The sequence below is a fragment of the Chelon labrosus genome (genome assembly GCF_963514085.1).
Source record: "Chelon labrosus genome assembly, chromosome: 8".
Taxonomy (NCBI): Eukaryota; Metazoa; Chordata; class Actinopteri; order Mugiliformes; family Mugilidae; genus Chelon; species Chelon labrosus.
The window spans coordinates 15,870,155-15,892,973 of NC_140358.1; the positions used below are offsets into that span (position 1 = coordinate 15,870,155).

Below are 22,819 nucleotides of genomic sequence, written 5' to 3' on the forward strand. Positions count from 1 at the left end.
TAGCAGTGAGGAAATTTCATGAGTAGACTTGTCTCACAAGTGGCATCCTGGAGTTCACTGAGCTCCTGAGAGCGACCCATTTTTTCACAAATGTTTGTAGAAGCAGTCTGAATGCTTAGCTGATTGATTTTATACACCTGTGGACATGGAAGTGATTGGAACACCTGAATTCAGTTATTTGGATGGGTGAGTGAATACTTTTGGCAATATAACTGCTGTAAGTGTGTCTTACTTATGATTTTGGGCAGGAATGTCTCCAACGAGTGTCAACTTCCGGGGCAGAAACACTAAACTCTAAACGGTGCAGTTCCAAATATGTCCGCTTGAGGCAAACTCCAACACCTCCATGTTTGCAGAGAACTCATTTATTCTCTCTAGCTGATTTCTCCATTCTTGACCAATATACAGCCTTTTATATAACTCACTTGTTTAAATTGGATCAAGGATTGCCCCGCGCCACTCCCATTCAGCGCTCTCAAGGGAGGGTGCGTCCATATACAGTCAGCGGTCTGAATCACCACCTTGTTGCTTCATTTGGGAAAGAGGCGGTTAAATCTCGAAAATCTCGAAAACCATCGAGATCTGAGTCACCCCAAGACACTGAACTCTGCAAACACACAGTGAATCCCTGATCTCGGTGGATTTCAGCAGTCAACACACCGTGTCTCAGAATGGAAAAGCTTATTTATTTGATGAACAAGTGCTTGCTGTGATCATGAAACGTGTCTTACAACGAGCTCACCGCGACCAGTCACCGTCACGGCAAACACAAGCATACAGTTCCTTGTTTTGAGAAGTACCACACAAAGACATACGCTTCGACCTTTAATCAAAGGAGGAGAAGATCAACAGGAGTCACACTACAGAGGAGAAATAATACAGAGGGTAGGTACTGAAAAACTATTATTTGGAGACAAATACACCACATTTTCTTTACAATGGATTATATGTACATATTAAACTTGTTTTAAGCGAAACAAAAAGCTCTTTTAGAGAAAGCATATACCAGTGAAACGTGATCCGCCCTTGATAGTTCTTAAAAGTTAATGTCTGCATATGTTTTATACAAAATAGATTTTCAAACAATATTTGGGTAGTGCAAATCTTTCTTATTTTTTTTTTTATTTTTTTATTTTTTTAAAAGATTCAAGCAGGTTGATTACTTTCACAAACAGTTTTGTGTGTGAAAAAGACAGACTCCGATCCTATTCACAGTATTACACAGTTTGACCAAAGCGGTTTTAAAGAGTAAAAAAAAAAAAATTAAAAAAAAATAAAATGTTTAAAATCAAACGACTGTACATTTGTGTTCTCGGAGCTCCTCTACGCCGACAGTATGTTGAATTCGTCTGTGTTTGCTTTGGTCACCTTGTAGTCAAACATTAAAGTGTGTGTGTGGACTGATTGCTGTTTCCTGAACGTCCAGATAATCTGGCCTGCAGAGATAAAAGTTATACGTGAATCTCGTTGTATGCAAATAGCTTATATCAGAAAAAAAAAAGTAAGAAAAAAGGAAGTTAGGACATTATATTATGTGGTGATGATAGATTATCTGTCATTTCTATTGCATATTCAGTTGTCCTCCTCAAAAATGTATAAGAAACAGGATACATTTTTGAGCGAGAAGAGGCAAGTATGTGCTTTCAAATATATATATGTATATATTTCTGTTTAAATGAACAGCAGCAGCGGCGGCGGCGGCGGCGGCAGCAGCAGCAGAGATTTGGATACACTGAATGTGAAAGTAACCCATGAGTAAGCCTTCTGCAGGTAATGAGGATGGTTTTCAACTATTCTGAATAAACCTGAAAGAAAAATAAGCATCCGTTGTCACGACGTCGGTGGCAGCGGACTCCTCAAACTTTACTCATCTGAAGCTAAACTTTGCTCCCGACAAACACCGTAAAACACAGAAGCGGACACATTTTGGGGGAAATCCAAACTGCCAAACAGTTTTTTGGTTTTAACAACTAAACACGGAACAAACTGTGTGAAATCAGACAATTGTAACAACCTGAGCATGGGAACAGTTTAAAATACATAATGAGTGCTTTTATATTCGTCGTTGGGGTAGATTAGAAACACAACAATTTGACATCTTTAATATTTACCACTCTAACGTTGCTCACATCTTTTTTTCCAATTATTCATAACTGACAGTTCGTCTCTAATCTGCCTGTAGCATCTCTTTTGAACAAATTCCTCTTCAACAATCATTTAAAAACCTGGATCAATAAGCTTTAAACACAAACAAGTCAGGTTATGAAACGCGACGCCGAGCCGAGCAGACAAAGTGATGAAAACATTGCAACACATTTCAAATTCCCACTTCGACCGCACAGAAAGGAAACGCTGACAGACCTGCATTAACGCGTGTGGCGACACAATACACAAGTGTTACGGATAAAGCTCATTTATCTCGCACTAATGACATCTATATCCAGTTGACTGAAGCTCTCATAAATTGAGGACTTTTCTACTAATTAATGAGCTTCAACGCTTGGATTCATTTCCTCTCTCTCCATACAAATACTGACCAACTTTCAGAATCGCTGAAAACAGACAAAACAGGAGTTTGGCACTGAAATAGTTCCCAGAGAATAAAGGATCCATTTTGCCTGCCTCCACCGTCAAAAATGCTTCACTCTCTCTGTGACAGGACTCTGTGAGGTGACTGAGGCTAAGTGCTTTCAACAGCTGGGGCTCACCTATCTAAAAGACAATCAAATAAACGTGCAAAGCTACTAAAGACATTGGGACAAGGTGCCTACAGGGCGTTGAAGGAGGGGAGGGTGGGGTGGGGGTCAAAGCTTACAGGGTAACAAATCTGACAATGTCTCATCCAAAGTGCTGTATATGTTAGCTATCGTATTTAAAAAGAATAGTTTGACATTTTGGGGAATACCTTTTGAGTTTCTTGCCGCAAGCCAGACGAGGACATTGACGCCATTTGTGTGTTTACAATAAATATAACAAGACAGCTGGTTAGCTTAGCTTTAGCATAAAGACTGGATACAGAGAAACAGCTGGCCTGGCTCTGAATGAAGAACATCTACATCTCAGTAATGTATAACGCATGTGTTTAACTCGCACAATAAAACAGAATGAGGACAACTCAACCATCTGGACTATTTCCAGGACCAGTTGCTAGGCAACAATACAAGGCTTCTGGATGTAACTCATCCAAGGCAAGAAATCATATAACCCACCAAAAGAAGATGTCGTTTTTTACATCTGAGTTGATGAGCGTTAAGAGGTGCTGGTTGTAGTTTAGCTCTTCTCCGTCTTTGAAGCTAAGCTAAGCTAAGCTAAGCTAGGCTAACCACCGTCTGACTCTTCTTCGGCCAAAAACTCAATGCATTTCCCTAAAAGTTCAACTATTCCTTCCAAACACTTAGCGAGATGACAGCACAAAGGCTTTCAATAAAAAATATATAAGCAGATGCTTAATGAGAGCAAGGACGTTCAGTCCAAGAATCAGCTGCAGACTCACAACTGCATTTTTACCAGGCTACTAAAAAAAAAAAAAAAAAACTAATGTGAGGGACGGTTACTTCTTGTTAAAACCACCACAATGATAAATCCTGATTAATAATGACATAACTTTTCAAACACAATAAAATATGCCCTCTCTCTTGTGATTGATAGACGCAAGAATTCATCTCATTCAACTACTGGGACTACAGGGGCAGGAGTGTGGCGCAAAATAAAGACAAGTATGGGCTACTTCCTATTGGAAAAGGGTCTAACTTCCATCCAAGGTCATACAGTAAAGACAGCATAACAGTCTTTCTTCACAGTCTTTTAAAGCCGTTAGCAGCTCCCAGTGCCCAAATCGCACTTGAGGAGACGAGGGAGATCGCACGAAAAAAGGAAGCAGGCTCCGATTATTGTTAGAAGAATCGTTTCTACGCACGAAGGATGGACCGAGCTGCCACTTCTTAAGATAAACACAGCCATTGGAAAACCAAGGAAAAACCTGCAACTGCATGTTATATATATATATATATATATATAAAAAGTACAATCAACATACGAAAGTAGACCAGACAACCAGACAGGTTGGTGAAGGTTATGGTAGGAAGAAAATGACTAACATGATATTTGAAGCAAAAAAGGCACATGTTTTTGTTTTTTTTCCCTTTTATAATAGACATGTGTAAACCTGGAAGAGGTCAGCTTGTGGGAGAAATCGTCCATTGACTGCTGGACTTCGGTTAATAGTCTCACCGAATTAGTCAAAAGCAACAAAAATATGCTTTTAAGTGACTATAAAACAGGTCCCCCCCCACCCCATCCCCCTGTGTGACTGATAAACATTTTGTTACAGCCTCCTATGAAAACTAAAAGTGGAACATACAGTCTAAAAGCCTACTTAAGAGCATGTTATTAAGCGCCGTTACCTACTTGGGTAACAACGACCTGGAAAACTGTATAAACTGTTATAATTTGAAAATGTAGAAAATACTATCAGAACCTGTACATAGATACTTGTTCTATCTATTTTAGATATCGTTCTGAATTTGAAGGTAAGAATCCTGAGACGACGTTGATGTTAGCCTACTTTCTATTTGTGATTATCTTTTATCTTACAAATGTTTCCTATGCATGGTTATACACTACGTCTTGGGACTGTTCAACAAAACAACAACTCTTGTGCTCGCCGCCTGGTTTCTACACAAACATCCCCGCTCTCTCTCCGTCCAGACCCGTAAGCCTCTCCACAAAGTTGCATACTTGCTCCCAAAGACATCATTCACTCCTCGCCCTGGATCCTCAGTCCTTTCATCGTCACTCCTTTAGGGTGGGGTGGTGGTGGTGGGGGGGGGTTGGTTGAGTTGGGTGGGGGTAGTGAGGTGATGCGGTGGGATTTTAAGGCATTGTGTCTGTTACGGGTTTCAGTCATCTCTGGTGGAAGAGGAGAGGTTTGACGCTGCCGGCCTTGAATTTTGGTAACTGGTTGCTGATGATCTCCGCCAGCATCTCCGGGAACTCCACGCTCAGGGATTTATTCACGAAGGTGTAGAAGCAGAAGTTGAGCAATCCACCGACCAACTGCAGACACACGAGAGAAGAGCCCGTGATTAACACACGATACAGGAGAAAGACACTACACTTCTTTAAGCTATAACAAACAGGTCGCTGTTAAAGGATTCAGTCAGAAAGCTGCCGAGAACCTGAGCCTCTGCCACAAAGCGCTCTGTCTCTGTACCTCGTGCATGGAGTCCAGCAGCTTGGTGAGCTGGTAGAATCGCTGCCAGTTCTGGCTGGAGTTCTCCTCGCGCTTCACGATGGCCTTTCCCAGCTCCTTGATGTACGACATCCGTATCTCGTCGAACACCGCCTGGCTCTTCAGGCCGTCCTTTGGCACTGTGGGAGAAAAATTCAACGTCAACATCTGGGACAGAAATAAGGACGATGTACCCAAGTTTGCAGTGTCACACGTAACGCTTAAACTTTTAAACTGCAAGGGTGGAAGGACGATTTTAAAATTTTATAGTAATTGTCACTGCTGTAAATCACAAAAATAGCAACTAATGAATAAACATCAGTTCTATGGGAGACAAACCTGACATATTGTGTTTTTCTATCAGCTCGATTGTAATTATAAAGTCTTGGCACCTTTCATTCTCCTGCACTAGATTAAATTCAGGAGACAACATGATGTAGAGTCACGTACTCTCTACTTCTAATCAATAACTGACTTATTTATAGTAACTACATCTTTGTTAATGAGTGAAGAAAGTGCTGCAATGTGATGTACTGCCCTGTGCATTCATTAATAACATCAACTCCTGGCATCCGTACACCGTATTGGACTAGAATAATAGTATTTCGCATTAACATAGTCACACCCCAACATGTGATAATGGAAGGTCTGGAGCAGTCCCTGCTGCTCTAAGCTAAACCCGACTAACCTGTGCTGAGCAGCAGCAGCACCTTCATGCACAGGTACTCGTCGTGGGAAACCTGCAGCCGGACGAACTCGCTGGAAATCTTCAGCATCTGCTCACACTGGTCGGCCATATAGGGCAGCTTCATCCGCTTCCTGGTGGATTCAAACAGAAACGGTTCAGACGGAATATACTCGTTTCCCCTTGTGTCACAGATGATTCATAAGGCAACTGCGTACTCAGTCAGACAGACGAAGCAGCTCTGTGTAATAATTTGTGTGTGTGAAGGATTTACTAATGAATACAGTATTCATAAACCTGTTTTGATTTGTGTTTAATAACCTGCACTTATTGAGTCATTGTGTTTGGTTAGATTAAATCGAGCCGTCTATATTCACACAAGAAACAGTGACTCTAAAGAGGACCTTACATATTTTTACGCTGAAGTAGTGGACTTTCCTAACGAGGTTACTCTCCTAAGGTTACTCTAATGATTGCTGCCTCACCACCAGACGCCACAAAACTCTAAAAACTATTCCACACTAGAGCTGCTTTAACAGTTCTGAGTCAAAAGGACCCGAAATGTCCTTAAAACGAAAACCATGAAACAACAAGTCATCCAGTCTAGATCATTATTCATGAAAGATGTCTTTTACAGAACTCTGCCATGATTAAATGACAAATACAACAGTTGTATATAAATTAATTTATGGGGATGACTGACATAAACAGATATACACTATAATCTTGTTAACTCTGAGCTTGATTAAGAAATAAAAAGAGCAAAAGCAAAAGGACTATTTTAGCCATAAGGGTGGTAGCTGTGCCTACGACTCATTGCACACATGCGCTGCTGAGGGTGGTCATTATCAAGTCTGTGAGAAGGATAAAGACTTATTACTAATGACAGCTGACAGACACAGTTTGATTCTCGGGAGATCGGACACACAGCAGAGAGCTGCAGTAGGAAATATCACATCAGTGCTAAACTCACATGAGATCGACATATAATTTCACTCGGAGGATGTGATTTGGACTTTCATTTTAACTACATTAGCCAATCCTTTTGGTATCAAACTAAACAGGAGTCAAACTGAGAGACTAAACAATACATACTCATTGATGACGAGGTCTGGTGCAAAGCAGAGCATGTTGCCATTGCACTGCTGATAGGACCTCCAGCCCAGTCCAAAAGACATGAGGAAGAGCCAGGAGCACTGCAGCAGAGTCATCTGGTCATCCAGGTGCAGGTTCCTGAAACCTGAGGGGAAGAAGGAACAGTCTCAACGTGTGGCAGGACATCAAAGTTCAAAAATTCATTAAATCTATTTCAGATGTGGTCCAACCAGCATAGAAGAATCTGTTTTAGATAACCAGATTCTGAATAGTTGTTATTTTACTTTTATGACTAAGTGAGCATGAAACATCAACACCATACGCACTGTACCCTACTAACCTGGCAGAGCCTTGGCCCACTTGACAGCAGAGATGACCTGACGGCCTCCAAGCCTGTTGAGGGTGGTCATGAGGCGGGTGGAGGTGTCGGGCAGGGTGCTGTCGTAGCCAGCATAGATGGTATCTGGCTCTATGGCCTTCAGCAAGGATAGCATCGTGGGAACAAGCTGAGGCATGCACTTGGGTACAAGGGAGCAAGCCTCAATTGGCGGGGAAGGCGTCACCTCGGGCGGGTTGCTGGGCTGGCTTCCCTTTAAGCGATTCAATTTCTTGGTTTTGCGCGCTTCAGAGGAGAAATAAGGGAGAAGTTAGGTTATAACAAAGAGAAAGGGTGAACAGGAAAGATGACTCAAGGTTTATCATCAACACTGTGGTTGATACGTACTTTCCAGGTTCATGCCCGCCATGAGACACTTGCGGAAGCGGCAGGCGGGGCAGTTCTTCCTTCTGATCTTGTCTATTATGCAGTCATTCCTCCCAGCACATAGGTAATTATGCTGCCCTGTGGCACACAGAAGAGGAATACTCATTTGTTATTTACGTTAATCGGCAACACTAGAGGGGGAATAACAAATGTGCTGTATTACAGTTTGTAATCATCATGTGTCAAATTTAAAATCCCAACTAAAGCAGTAAACTTATGTGGCATAAACATCGTGAGTGGCTGTGTTTATTACAATTCGTAAATAAAAATCCCAATATGGTTTTGCACCTTCTACTGCTCTCTTGAAGAAGACCTTGCAGCTGCCGCAGGTGAGAACACCGTAGTGGCAGCCCGAAGCCTCGTCGGAGCACACCAGACAGATTTTCTGAGTCCTGCCTTTTCCCTGTGCCAAGGGTGTGGTGGCGCCCCCATCCTGTCTGGAGGTAGAACTGGAAGAAGAAGTTGATTGAGATTGAGCAGAGACAAATACCGGGGATACTTTTTATAAAACACATTTCACAAACAAAAATGTAGCACAAAAGTTTTGTTTTAAAAAGATTAGACTATAACACTGCTGCACAGGTATTTAAAACCATATCATGTATGTGAACAGTATGCCATTTATGTAGCCTAGTCAGAGAGTTCATCTGTAGTTCATATTTACAGTTCTGCACTAAACCTTTAAATAAATAAATAAATTGAACAAATACCCTTCACATATATATATATATATATATATATATACACACTTCATCAGACTGAAAGTGTTCCTTGTGCTTATTTTTCTTCAAGTCAGTGTTTGGTCCCATCACGAGTGGAGAAGAGTGAGTCCCACTGTGAGTGTTTGGTTGTTTAAAGCTTAAATTATCTCAAGATCTGCGGTCACATCATACATTCAGCGGTTGTCATAAACCCGCCCTCCCTCCGTTTGATTGAACCCGCAAACGTTTCCAGACCCGGTCGGGAACTAGTTACAGATGCACTTCTTCAAAAGTACCACTAGAGGACGTTTGGCTTTGCTGCATGCAGCATGCACCAAAAGTTTACACCCCCCCCCCCCCCTTTGTAACCCAGTGGCCACAGCAACAACAACGCCCACAGTGAGAGGATATTGAGCCTGAGACACGCAACAACCGGGTCCGTCTGCCCATGTGTGTGTGCACACATCTGACGCTGCAATCAAAACAAGAAGTCTTACGCGCACACTTCTGCAGATTTAAGCAAGGGAAAGTTCACTCTCAGTTCTACAACACGAGAGTATTAGCATGAAAGCAGGGCAGACTCCAGCAGTCAGTCAGTCAGTGGGTGTAGCAGGATGAGAAAACCTGAGTGTAAAGTCCATACGGGTTCAGCAGCCTAATAAAACAAAAATTAAAAACGAAACAGAAGAGGCCGTCTATTAACGACCTCAGTGTGTTATCTCTGACAACACACTGAGGTCAGTAAGTTTGTACATTATGCATCTTCAAGACAACGGCATGACAGACTGTGAGCTTTCATTTCCTGAGTGATTTGTTCTGTACGGCTCAAATTCAACCCTGACATTGTTCGGCTAAACAACTCACTTTGGGTTGGGAGATGTAAATGCCACAAAGTGAGATGCTCACTAAACACCTACCGTATTTTTCGGACTATAAGTCGCACTTTTTTTCATGGTTTGGCTGGCCCTGCGACTTATACTCAGGTGCGACTTATATATTAAAATATATAATTTCACGTGTTCGTTATTTTCACACTGACAGCCGCGAGAGGGCACTCTAGGCTTGTGTGCCAGTATCTGCTACTTCTTTTACTCCTGCGTAATAGCGGCGGTGCGCCGTCTACCTCCGAAGTTCGCGGAGTTGCTTAGAAGTGACACAGAGGATGAAGAATTCAATGGATTTAGTGATTTGGAGTGAGATCGAGAGTTTGGTAAACTTGTTATGTTATATTGTTTATGCTATAGTTATCTGAATAGCTGTTAACATACCAGACACCTATTCAGCCCGTTGTTCTATTGTTAGTACTATAACTTGCCTTTCAAGATGAAATGTGTTCTTGGTCTCCGATTTTATCAAATAAATTTCCCCCAAAAATGCGACTTATAGTCCAGTGCGACTTATATATGTTATTTTCTTCTTCATTATGCATTTTTTAGCTGGTGCGACTTATACTCCGGAGCGACTTATAGTCCGGAAAATACGGTACTTGATGGTCCTGCAGTGAAAGGCGAAACCAGGGGCTGATTTAACTGAGACAGAGCACAGCAGCGACTAAATCTGTGATTAAACCTGCATTTCTAATAAATCTGACCGCTTGTTTTAAAAAAGAGCAAAGCTGTTTATGACTGATATAAAGAACCAGCAGCTGAACGATTGCGTCAAGTGTACAACCTCAGCAAAAAGGAACATTATCATAAACAGCTATAACTGCAGTGAAAATCAAATAACTCTGTTTTTAGACTTGGATATTGGGCTCATTATTATATAACTAACAAATCCCGCACAGATAGATTAACCGTGCACACGGAAACTTCATTATCTACTGATCTGTAAAAGTGGAAATAATAAACGACATCCAACTCACCTAACGGCACGGACTTTGGTATTGTAACAACTTCGCTAGCACTACCAGATAATCATATACAAGCAGACAGAAAAGTAAAACATATATGGTGAGGAAACAGACCCCCAGCAAGAGGTGTTGATGAAAAACACCTAAGTAGCTTCAGAAAAGTGGCTAAATATTGCATTTACAGCTTATCCCATTGCTTATTGCCTTAATGATGCTTGGGGGGGACACTCAGATCTCTTCCTGATCATACTTCACGGTGGGGATGAGCGTTACAATATCTCCAGTGCCAAAAACCTTTTAATTTTCAACCACAAGCGCCATCAAGCAGCAGAAGGGTGTGGTGACCAGCAGGGTGGGTGGAGCGGCTAATGACTCCAGAGTGGTGGTGATGATGATGATGAAGTCAGAGGGTGTGGAAGGGAAACTAGTTTGTCCTTCACTGGCTGACTGGGACGGTGTAAGTAGGGCAGCTTTAGGAGAAGGCTTTAGCCTATAAGTTCAAATCCAATTACTGCAGCCGCTATATGTTTTCAACAACAACAACAACAACAAGAGAGACATCTGTCCTGCATTCCTCAAAACTCAATGTGAAACCAGGTGATGACGTTCAATCACGACACGCACTGCGAATCCGTCTTCACCGACTAAAGCCCGAACCACTTTAAACTGCACACAGTGATGTGAGAAGACAGAATTTCCCCTTTCTGAAACCATCTGCTGAAGTGCGTGCTCGCTATCAACAGGAAGTTCTCGCATTCCCTCCGAGTTTACTGTCGGTCAGAGTCGAGCCACACACGCATGCAGAGGCGACGCAAGACGGGCCCCGAACTTCAACGTAAGAGGTCGGCCGGTCATCTAGCAGGGAGTGTGGTGTGATCAATAAGCCTGGGCTTTGATGAGGAAAGCTACGTCACACGTTTACCGTGATGCTTGTGTCCCAGCTTAACAATTCATTATCCCCTTTTAGCCGTGAGTGTCACGAGCAGCTCGGCAGGCCCCTACTCTAAATAAAACCCCACTGCCTTTGTCAATCCACATGAGAAGCTGTTGGGGCCATCAGCGCAATGGCCTGTTATTCTTCCTTTCACATGACGGATCATTTTCACACATTAATCTGTATGAACCTCCTTCGGACCCGATCATTGCAAATGTGCAAATCCCAGTGAAAAATATGAATACGACTCACGTGTGTCGGCTAGAGGAGGCTACATGGTTTACACCTGAGTTATTATTTATTTCTTGTAACAGCTAATTACAGCTACAGATAAAGATCATCACCGCACAAACATCTCATCTTCATCAAATATCTGAGCGTGAGGAGGAGCGGAGGGAGGGGGAAGTGCTCCTTCCCCGAGGTAAGAGCCACCAAAATAGAAAAGGGGAACTGGTCTGCAACGCTCTTAATCATTCTCACATGCAGAACAACAACAAAGCTTCTATCAGGGAGTGAAGTTTTGCTGGAAAGGATTTCTCTAAAAATATCTGCCTTGTGTGCGCCAGTGCGTCTTTATAAGTACTCCACATTCATGCGACATGTTCAGTCAAAAGTTGGAGCAGATTACCAGAATGGAGACGGAGCACCCTTCAGGTCTCACGCTGACCTCAAGTGTTTTAACGGCCATGCGATACTCTGGATTGTCCCTCGGTGCCGCTGTCTATAAAGAGCTATTGACTTTTCCTTCATGCCGTATTGACATCCCCGTTTTCAATACTAGTAATATATGGAGCCCAAAGCAACAACTACTGCTGCTTGGCTTCGGACACCGGACAAGGAAACTAAACCCAACTCATGAGCACCAGAAAAAACAACCCCTAAGGATTTGAGTTTCCATATTAGTTTCCTTAATAGGAGCAGTTAGTGGCTGTGTGTGGATGGGAGGTGGCTTCCTGGCCTGTACAATGAATTGAAGGCTGGCTACTGTGTAGAGCTAATACTTTTAGCAGGATACTGCTGGATGTGGGAGGAACCCACTCCCTAAAGTTTGACTTTGCTGACTCAACAACTACAAAAAGTAACAAGCGCACAAACAATGCGCAGCTATAAAAACCTCAACGTGGAGACTTTCTATAAGCCTCTCCCGCACTAAAACACAAAATGTAAATATCCAAAAAGAAAAAAATTTTGCGATTTCAGGGGAATGCAGTAATAACGTGAAAGCGGCTGGAATGGCTGGCATTTGATCTGGTGCATTCACTCGGCGCCAGATGTGGGGAGGCGGGAGGGAAAGTAGGTCAGAAGAGTGAGAGCTGCACGGCAGAGCTCTGTGGTCCGCCTTCCTGCCTGCCATAGCGTTCATGACACACCCACATGCACACACACACACACACACACACACACACACACACACACACACACACACACACACACACACACACATGCGCACAGTCATATATATATAATACACAAAGCTGACAAACACACATGTCACATACAGACGCAAGCGCATAATCATAAAAGGTGATTTACAGCAGCTGAGAGCTTCTGCTGACAGTCAAGGTCTCTGCCCTTGGTTTCAGGAAGAAAAACAGGGGACAGAGACGGAGACAGAGACAAACACACGCACAGAAACAGCAGCAAGCAAGAGAAAGAGGATGGGCGAGCGAAGTGAAGGGTGGGCACTGACCTGGCTATCCCCAAAGACTAAGACTGTAAACACTGAGCCAAGACCGGGAGCTTAGAATATTCATATACCAAATATATCCTTTGTGTAAATACATACAACAATATATAAGTGGCCCACCACAGACCATAAACTACTCGTGTATCAAAACCAGACACCGAACCACAGCTGCTACAGACGCAATTTATACAGCACCACTAAGAATCTATGGACTGGATTTAGCTGAAGCCTCACAACGAAGGCCTGTCACTATAAGAGCAGAGGTCTGATAAGGCTTTCTAATCTGACCTGACATTAAATAATTGCTTACTACATACGCTGCTATACTACGATGCTTAATCAATAAAAAAAATTGGCTAAAATGTACACATATCTACTTGTGTAGGTTTTCATTTAAAATATGTTTGTTGCTTATTTTATACGTAGTTTGAGGAAACCATATGGGGTGATAATATAACCATCTGCTGTGGCAAAGAAGAAAACTGCTCTGATGCAGCTTTGGGTTGGATGACAGTCTATTTTCAAGTGGTTTCTTTTCTGTGTTTTAGTAAAGCAATGAGTCATAGACAGTTTCCAAAGTACACTCAGTTTTCCCACATGGGAAATTCTCTGGAGTTTAACCACCTCGTGGAGCTCAGCGTTGGCTGCGCTCTTCGCCGAGGCTTGATTCAGTCGTGTCGTGCACAGCGGGCCATGAGTCAGCAAGGCCCGAACGCTGTCTGTCTGTCTAACTACCAGTCAGTCAGATCATATTAGCGCTGCAGCGATCAAATGCTTTCATTATGGATTCATCTGTTAGTTTCCCCAAACATTGTTTGGTCAACAACATGTCTAAAGATTCAAACTAAATGACTTGAGAAACCTTTTTACATGAAGGAAAAACCTGAACCACAGATTACTCAGAAAATGTGCAATATGCAGAGAGAGAGAGAGAGAACTTGATAATAAAGCTACACAACAGCATGCGAGAACAGCCAGCTCTATGCGGTGAGTCAGGTTTATTACCCCTGCAAGTGGCAATGTTGAAGTAATTACACAAGTTACTCAAAGCCGAGCCAGAAATTCGCCTTTGGCTAAGCCACACCCTAGAATGTAGATTGACCAATCACAGCGCAGCCAAGAGAGCTCCTCCCACAGGGGGTCCGACACTTTTTCCACAGCGCTCCATTGACTTTAACGCAGGCGTCTCATAGGGTATGGATAAGCCCAATGATGTGCGCGCAAAACCCTGTGGAGCTAACCAAAACATCACCGTTACAGCTTAAGTTGCATAGTTGTTGATACGCTATAGCACACGCTGAAGAAATACAACGTTATAGACGGGTTTCCTGTTTACAAACATTACTGGGTGCGCGCGCATCCACGGGGGCAGAAAGCCAGACTGACTACGACGTCCCCTACGACAACAATCTTTTTTGTTTTGTTTGTATATAAATGCACAACTGCAAACTCAATAAAACGTGATTTTAGTTGGATCTGTTTGTCCATCTTTAATGTTGCAATGTTACTGTACATGCATGGCTATAATTATCATGTTAGGCGGGTAATGTAAAACGTAGCCAATTTTAACAGCGGCATCAATCGGACAGCCCGATTTTACTTTTAAATTAAAGTTAAGAACCCTTCGTTTTTCTTTAGTCACAGAGCTTACCTGGCTTGCTCACATATCTTGAACATTTAGCTGAATTTACCTTTTTGTAGATTTCGAGCTCTTTGTCATTTGACGTGCAGGCTACTTGCTAAGATATGTTGGCTAATGTTTACGTATTTCGTGTTTTAAGTATTAAAATACAACCTGTAGTTAAGTTGAAAGGGGATATTTCCGAAGTAATGATCCAACCGGCATGCTATAACAACATTAGCACTCGCAAACGTGATATCAGTTAGCTAGCGCTAGCTGCTAGCCTGCTACGAACAGATTTACTGAACGCAACGTCTTTTGTTTACAACTTTGTTAAACTTTAACATGAATGAACGTGAACATGGACGAGCATGCGGTGCTAACTTAAACTCATAGATAGAGAATTAAGATAGCTCTAAAACAAAACACCACCTGGACCCCAATCTGCCCTTTTTATGGCCTGAAGCCATAACCTCCTCCGGTTTTTTGCAAAAGTATGATTCCCCCTAGGAATATTAAACATCTGGCACTCATCACTAGAGCCCGACCGATAAAGGATTTTGAAGGCCGATACCGATACAAATATTTGTTGGTTTTAAAAACCGATATATCGGCCGATATTTTTTTTTTTTTCAGAAACGCGCAACAAAACATTAACTGATTTCCCTAACATTAGTTATTTGTAGTTATGAGTTTTAACTAAAATAATATGATAATGCATCCCTTTACCTGCACTTTTTAAATTCTTTCCATCAAGCTACATCAAACCATTTTCAATCATCAGTTGCTGCCTGCCTTCTAAAACCTACTATTTAGCGATCTAAATCCATTATGTGACTCGTTAATGCTGCGGCTGAACGACAGTCTGCAACGCACACTTTGCGTCATTGGATTTCATACACGTGTAAAAGAAAAGCTAACTTTTATGCACAAGCTACGTTTGATACTTTTTCTCTATGTCTAAATGTTCACTCCTCGCAAGTCTAACTTACATTTTACAATGCAGGGACTGCAACTAGAGATATGCTAGTTATAAATACAGTAATCATTACAGTACTTTATTTAGGCAGAATTAGTTCGTTGTGGTTTCCAAGCTCATTAATGTTAACGTTAGCGGTCTTCCACTGATAGTGGCATTAGCTAGCTTTGTGGTTAGCTAGTCTATGATGAGCCATAATTTAGCAATGGATAACGTCATACTGCAAATTGTAAAACATACATTTTCAATATAACAGGCCAAGGAGAGATGATACGTCTCATTGCTATAACTGTCACGCTATTAAAGAAATACTTCAGTCACATTGTCCAAAGTTAAAAGGACAGTCAGTCAACTACACTGTAACAACGTAACGTAATTAGCTAATTCCGCTTCGCTCTCGGCTTATTTAACAGCAGCAAAACTGGACATGATAGTCACGAATTTTGTCATGCTTATTTGAGTTAAGAGAACTGATGGGGATGTTCTTTTAATTGTTATTCAAGCAATGTATGTCTCGTGACCAACTCACCATGAACACACTTCACCGATGATCTTACTCGCGGATAACTGATTCTCTCTGCCCGACTCTGGCTGGATCAGCACGAGTTATACACGAGTGTTGCCAACAGGGACGGTGTAGAGTGCCCTCTGGTGGACAAATTAAACTATACAACGCCAACACTCATGACATGGTTGAAGGGTGTTTCGTTTTTATTTTATTTTTGAAATATTCATTTATCGGCCATTATAAATGCCTTTTGACTGCTTTTGCCTCTGTTTGGATGCCTTTGTTGTTCGTTGCGTTTCACTTGTATCATGTCCTGAATATAGCCTCCGAACGCATATTGCAGCCCCCTTTTTTTTTGCCTACTTCTATCGGACACTTTTATTTGCTGCTTTATAAAAAGTTTGACAAAAGTTCAGCAGGAAGAGCTGCCACAGCATAAGCCACGTTGATACCAGAGCCTTATAGATAACCAGAAAACCACAGCCCAGAAGAGAATGTCGGACGTAGCAACAGTAACTAAGGGGGGCGGGGCTTAGCCAAAGGCGAATTGCACTAACTTACAGTCTACATCATAAATAACATATCTGAACTGTACTAATAACTTTATATTCTAACGTACGAGAAGTCAAAGCAAAGCTGCATGACATGGGTCAGTCATACGTAGGCTGAAGGGGAAATGCAGCTCTAAAAACAACCGTTACATAACACAGGCGTAATAAAGAGCCGTGTCATTATCTACAAGAGGAATTTGTCCTCCATACAACTCAGGCTTTATCTTCCAGTGAGATTCAACACAAAAGTCATCTCACGTGTCAAACCAGTTATCGCGTGATGAGGGCGTGTCATTTCCCAAAATAAGAACAACACAGAGCCATTTCTGAAGCATTCTTCATTTTGTTTGAACAGGCAAGTCGAGTCTGATTGTGTTACTGCGACGCTTAAAACGGAGAAACAAGGAGGAAAATTAGAGCGCAGGTGATGTGGGTGAAAGAGGGTTGCGTTATCAGTGTGTGTGTGTGCACGTTGGACGAGCGCTGAAAAAAACCCACTGGAGCTACAGTAGATCGGCTTGCTCAGTGACACGCACGGTCCTCTGAGTCAAAGTTTTTAGGAGGAAGCAGCAGCTGCACGATTGCGTGAGAAGCTGGAGGAGATTCAGATCCGATGCAAACAGCCTGGCAACCACAGACGCGCACGAGCCTAGCGTTCAGCTAATGGCAAAACCGCTAAATGTCACACAGGTTGGGTCAAAAGAGCACCAAACATTAGACAGACACGCCGACGTGCTAATCTTGCACACGCTCTCAAGCCAGTGACCGGCCACGCAAAATAGTTTCGCTTCACACCACATGCACAGACATAATCCTACTATGTTTAAACACACACGCCTCTACGGAACACAAAGACGGGGCGATTAGAGCCTCCTGTGTGAAAGGACGCTAAGGTGTATTGTGTGTCTCTCTCCCCATCTGTTCCTGGTGATCGGGCAATGGAACAAATGTCAAACAGTCATGAAGATGGTACCAGGCATTACTTGCACAAGCAATACAAACACAACCACGTCGGTGCCCTTGTTGACCTGACACTCCTCCCTCTCTCTCTCTCTACGTGCCAGTCTTTGAGCCGATCACTCCCTGTGTGATACTGAAGCAGATACCGAATCAGACAGGCATGAACATAAAAACAACACACACGAAAGCCAAGCTAAGATGGCTGATTCTCTCACGCAGCCGCTGAAGACCGGGCCCCAAAGCCACATTCACTTCTGAGCTCGTAAAAATTCTACAAGGCCCCAAAGTGTTAACTGCACAAAAGACACTTTGTGGGGCTACGAGCAGTGCAAACGCTCACTCCTCTGAATGGGAGCACACTGGAAACAAATGAGAACAGAAACTAAGATTCAAAATCGATGAAAGAAGCCCCCCCTTTTTCACATTTTCCACTTGATTGGTGCAACGTAGACCTGATCATTCCTTTAAAGCCACAACTCATTCATCCCTGTTGTTGAATGAACCGTCGCAGCTGCTTCATGGGGACACATCTGCTTCAAGTGCAGGCAAGTGCAGACCTCAGGTTTATTTATGGCTTAAAGCAGATAGAAAATACACCCAAAATAATATCACAAGCCCCCCCACGATAAACCAGAAAGTAGAACAGATACTGACTTTTTAAAATCTGAATGTCCCCACGCTTGTTGCTTATACAACGGCGAAGCCTGCCTCCAAAAAGTACTATCTCAGGTCCTGGGTTAACCATCTTAGGGGTTAACCCAGGACATTTTTTTTTGGTCATGACGGTGGCTTTATTTTAAATCTGGCTCCGTTGATATGGCAACCGACACTGCAACCGAAACCTGCAAAGAGCACACAAAAAAAAAAAAAAAAAAAAAAGCCCACCTCCTCATCTATCAACCACAGGAGCCACAGTCCCTTCAGAATCCCACAAACAGGAACAACACCGTACTAATTATTACAGCTAATGTGTTTTTCTTTCCATTACGGCATTTCTCCTCTTAATATAATCCGCGAACACGTGTTTGCAGCTACGAAAATATATTTTAATTGTGAAAATATGCACCACTTCAACGATGTATTGAATCTCCTGCATATTTTTTTTTTCCCGTTGACGCTGGATGTGAGAGGCAGTTAAGTGTGTGAACTTTATAAAGCTGATAACCACCTTTGGTAGACCGGTTATCCAGAATTGTTAATGTCTGATTAGTGAAACCAGATAACAGAGCCTGAACAGGCTGAGGCATAAACAACACAAGTAAAACAAAAAACGAAACTATCAACTTATGTCAGCGCTGATGCATACACTGTCTTTACCACTGATTTTTTTTTAAGACTGATCAGGGGTATGACGTCCTATCTCTTATTCTGGCCCCCTTTGTTTCCTCTTCTCAGTTTACACGAGCACAATCAAATCCAACTCAGTTATAACTCCGACGTAATTTTTCCCAACACACAGTGTTATAAGAAGGGGAACAATAAAGAAGTGTAAACAATCAGCAGCCATCAGTTTTCATTTATGGTAACAACTCGTCAACAGTAACGGTGAGTCGGAGGCCTCTCTGGATCTAAAAGTAGGCAGATCAGGAACTGAATTTACAAATCAGTTAACTGTATGCTGGGACAAAAAGAGATGGTCCAAATAATATCTCGTCTTTACGGCCACCACACTAAATGAAAACAGTATAAATCGTATTAAAAGACATTATGGTAGCCAAGAACTACAAATTGTTGTTAAAATGTTTTTGCTCCTCTTATTCGGTTTGAAATTATTGAGTAATAATCAGTTACCTAAAGCGAGCGTGTGACGCTCATGACCAGGCTTTGAAATATTCTAGAGACCACAGGTCTGTTGCAAAAATGGGACAAACCGTAACACCTCCCATGTTTGAGAAAGAACAATAAATGCCTGGTGATCCCCAAAGGTGTCAAAGTAACCCCTAACTAGTGTGAAAACATTATTATATAAGCGTAGCTAATGAGACTGCCAAGATCACACAGCTGCCTGCATTTCTTACCTGGCAAAGGTCGTGGGAAAGGATGGAGAACTTGAGAAGGTCTCACTGGCCCTGTGGTTTGACGAGTTATCCCCAACACCCTGTCCTCTGTTCCAGGGCCCTCCAATGGTTGTTACCGGAAGAAACAGACTGGTCGCTGGCTTCTGATCGTTCTGCTGCGGAGCTTCGTTATTTCTGGGGTTAACTCCAAAGTGGTAGCTCTGTCCTCCCGATGTGCTGACCCCACAGATGGAGATGGGGTTAGCGCCGGCCATGTCCGCAGAGGAAGCGCTGCTCATCTGGCAGTAACTCTGGCCTGCAGACGTCTTCTCCTGTTTAATCACTCCTGGGGTGCAGAGCTGAATGAAGCCAGGGTCTTTTTCTTTTTTAACTAATCCAGACAAAGTGGTTGTAGCTGTTACGGAAGCAGTCGTGGATATGCTTGAGGTGGTTTGATCTTGGCTTGTCATATTGGTGCCATTGAGAGAAACAGAGACCAACTCTGGGGTGTTACTGTTCTCCACGACAACAACCTTTGCGTCCCTGTCTGAGCCAACGTCCACAAGCAAGGCATCATCCGCCAGAGTGGTCAGAAACGCATCGTCCCCGACATAAAAATCTGAGGGAGACCCAATGAGGTCAAAGTCTTGGAGCAGGTCCAGCGTGTTGTCACTGAACAACTTCTGGTTCACATCCATGTCTTTCCCAATGTGCTCAAAAGGGTGGTCGATGTCAATGCGGTCCTGCTCACCTTTATCCATGGTGAAATCATCTGCTTTCATAGGGAAGAAGATGGGATCTGAGCCCCCAATAAGTGAATCCATGGAGGACTGGTTTATGTCTGCTATACTGGCCTCCAGCTGTGGCAACTTTTGCCCAAATGTTGTGGAAGTCTGTGTCTGAAACAACTGCTGCTGCTGAGGCCTCTGATCTCTGGTCAGGCCATTGGGCTCTGCACTTTCTAACAAGGAGCCACCAGTGGCAGTGACAGAGGTGGAGGTAAGCTTCTCCGGAAGTGGGGTGTTGCTGAGGCCGTTGGGCACCTGTCCTGGCTGCATCAGTGGGCTGGGTGGAAGAGCAACAGATGTGGCAGAAGTGATGGACATGGCACTGTGGGGAGCCACTTTCAACAGACCTCCCTCCTCAGGGCTTTCGGTGTAGACCAGTTTGCTCAAATGGTCATCTCTTCTGTACGTCACCTTCTTCACTCCTTCGTCCATCTGTTTGTTTTTTGGGGGGACAGGACGAGAGAGCGTTGACGGAGAGTGCAGCGAAAACACAGCAAACACATTATCATGAGACGAGCAGAAAAGCTCACAGTGTGGCAGAGTTTATAGATGTCACGATTATTTACAGACACAGAGAAGGTAGCTATAGTTAGGGCACTACTGGGGAAAGTTGCCGAGCGTGACCCCCCTGAGAGCGCTCGATAGTTACCGAAGGTGAAGGCACCAGGCTAACAGCGTTAGCTATAGCTACCTATTAGCAAAAAAATGTTCACCAAAACGCACAAACAGCTCTGTACGCCCTTTATACTGCGTAACTACTGCCGATGAGAATAACAAGTGTTCAACTACACATTACATACAGTGACCAGGAAAGTTTAACAAAGTCCGAGACATGCTAGCGTTAGCTCGTGGCTAACTGTGCTAGGTAGCTAACAGTTAAAGTGGCTACGTGCCTACATTTCGCTCGAATGTCGTTGACGCTAATGCTAGCCTGCTAGCTAACATGCCCTTATAACTATATATATATATATATCCAGCGTTAAACGAGCTTGCTTGCTGCGTTCCGTCTTAACCGAGCAGATGTATAAACTCAAACATATATAAAGTGTCATATTTACCCTTGAAATGACTGGTTTCTGATACGTGTCCACAGGTCGTCTGTCAACATTGTTTTGGCTGAAAGTGGCAGTTCACAACACGCTGACTGACTCTGTTAACGTTACTCCTCAACCGTCGCACCGATGCTACATGGCTACATAAACGGTAAAAACTCATCGGTTTATCTACGTTACCGGCTTCCGCTCTTCCTCTCGGGTCCCTCCGACCGTCAATTGTCACGCAAAACGTTAAACTGGCTAAGCTATGGGGATTTATGTGCTAGCCATTAGGAAAGTAGGCGCTAACCTCCAGGAAAAACATACAAAATGGAGAACTGAGCACGGCGGCCCCATGGCTGACCTGAGTGCGGCGTGCAGCTCTGCCTCCTGCTGGCCGCCCCGGGGACCTGCAGCTCATGTGCTGGAGTTAAAGGCAAACTTTGAGGTAGAGTTTCGCGGTAATTTGTGAAAACTAATAATGGAAACATATGCTGAAGAGGCAAAACTGAGATCAGTATTATTTGTGAAAAATAGTAAAGAAACAAGATTTTATTGGGATATATATATATATATACCACTAAATAATGACACATAGAGATAGAATGGTGACGTTTGAAGCGCTACTGACAACAGACAAAACATTATTACAATACAGTGTTATTATTATGACAGATGGCTTATTCAGAGGTTATATAATACGTGTTTCAGCTCATGTTTGGGCGTGGATGTGAACTCGAGACTGTTTTATGTCACAGTTAACAATCCAGCGCTTACTCATACTGCCCTCGTGCAACACGGTGTTGTTGCTGTGTTATTGAACAACATACCATTACATGCATTTCAGTTGCTTTTCTTTGTGCAATATCAGTCGTTCTAAACAACAGAGGGATCAGATAGATCTGAGCTTTCGTCCACAAGCAAAGCATCGTCTGCCAGACTGGTCACAAAGGCATCCCCTACATAGGAGTCTGAGTCACATCTGTGTCTTTCCCAATGTACTCAGAGGGATGTTCGATGTCAGTGGGGTCCCGCTCTCCTTTATCTGTGGAGAAATCCTGTGTTTTCATAGGGATCTAATCCCCCACTAAGTAAATGCACGGAGAACTGGGTATTTTCTGCTATACTGTCCTCCACCAGTTGTAATTTTTGTAAAAAGAAAATTATGTATGAAGCAACTGCTGCTGTTGAGATTTCTGATCTTTGGTCAGATGGATCAAAATAAAAAGTTGCCACCTGGATTTAGCTAAGCAAACAGGTACGAGCCTCCTATTGGATAATAACTGCCTGGGTGATTATCTTTCAGCTGACAACAAGTTATTTAACCTCAACTGATGCAATGAGTAGCTTCTCATTTCTTAAACGACCATGTCGAAAGACACATCCGGTGGTCGTGGAAAAAATGTTAGTCTGTTTGAGAAGGGTCAAATCATT

At 42.9% G+C, this 22,819-nt stretch overlaps 1 protein-coding gene across 1 annotated transcript; it reads right to left on the minus strand.

Moving 5' to 3' along the window:
• Positions 1-67: 67 nt before the first annotated feature.
• Positions 68-21,854, minus strand: nr3c1 (nuclear receptor subfamily 3, group C, member 1 (glucocorticoid receptor)). Its single transcript, XM_084549637.1, has 9 exons — positions 21,410-21,854; positions 19,585-20,783; positions 8,062-8,222; positions 7,735-7,851; positions 7,351-7,632; positions 7,011-7,155; positions 5,919-6,049; positions 5,213-5,370; positions 68-5,055 (listed from the first exon to the last, which is right to left on the minus strand). Exons 2-9 carry the CDS (start codon positions 20,781-20,783, stop codon positions 4,903-4,905), a joined length of 2,346 nt encoding a protein of 781 aa, XP_084405763.1. The 5' UTR covers positions 21,410-21,854; the 3' UTR covers positions 68-4,902.
• Positions 21,855-22,819: the final 965 nt, after the last annotated feature.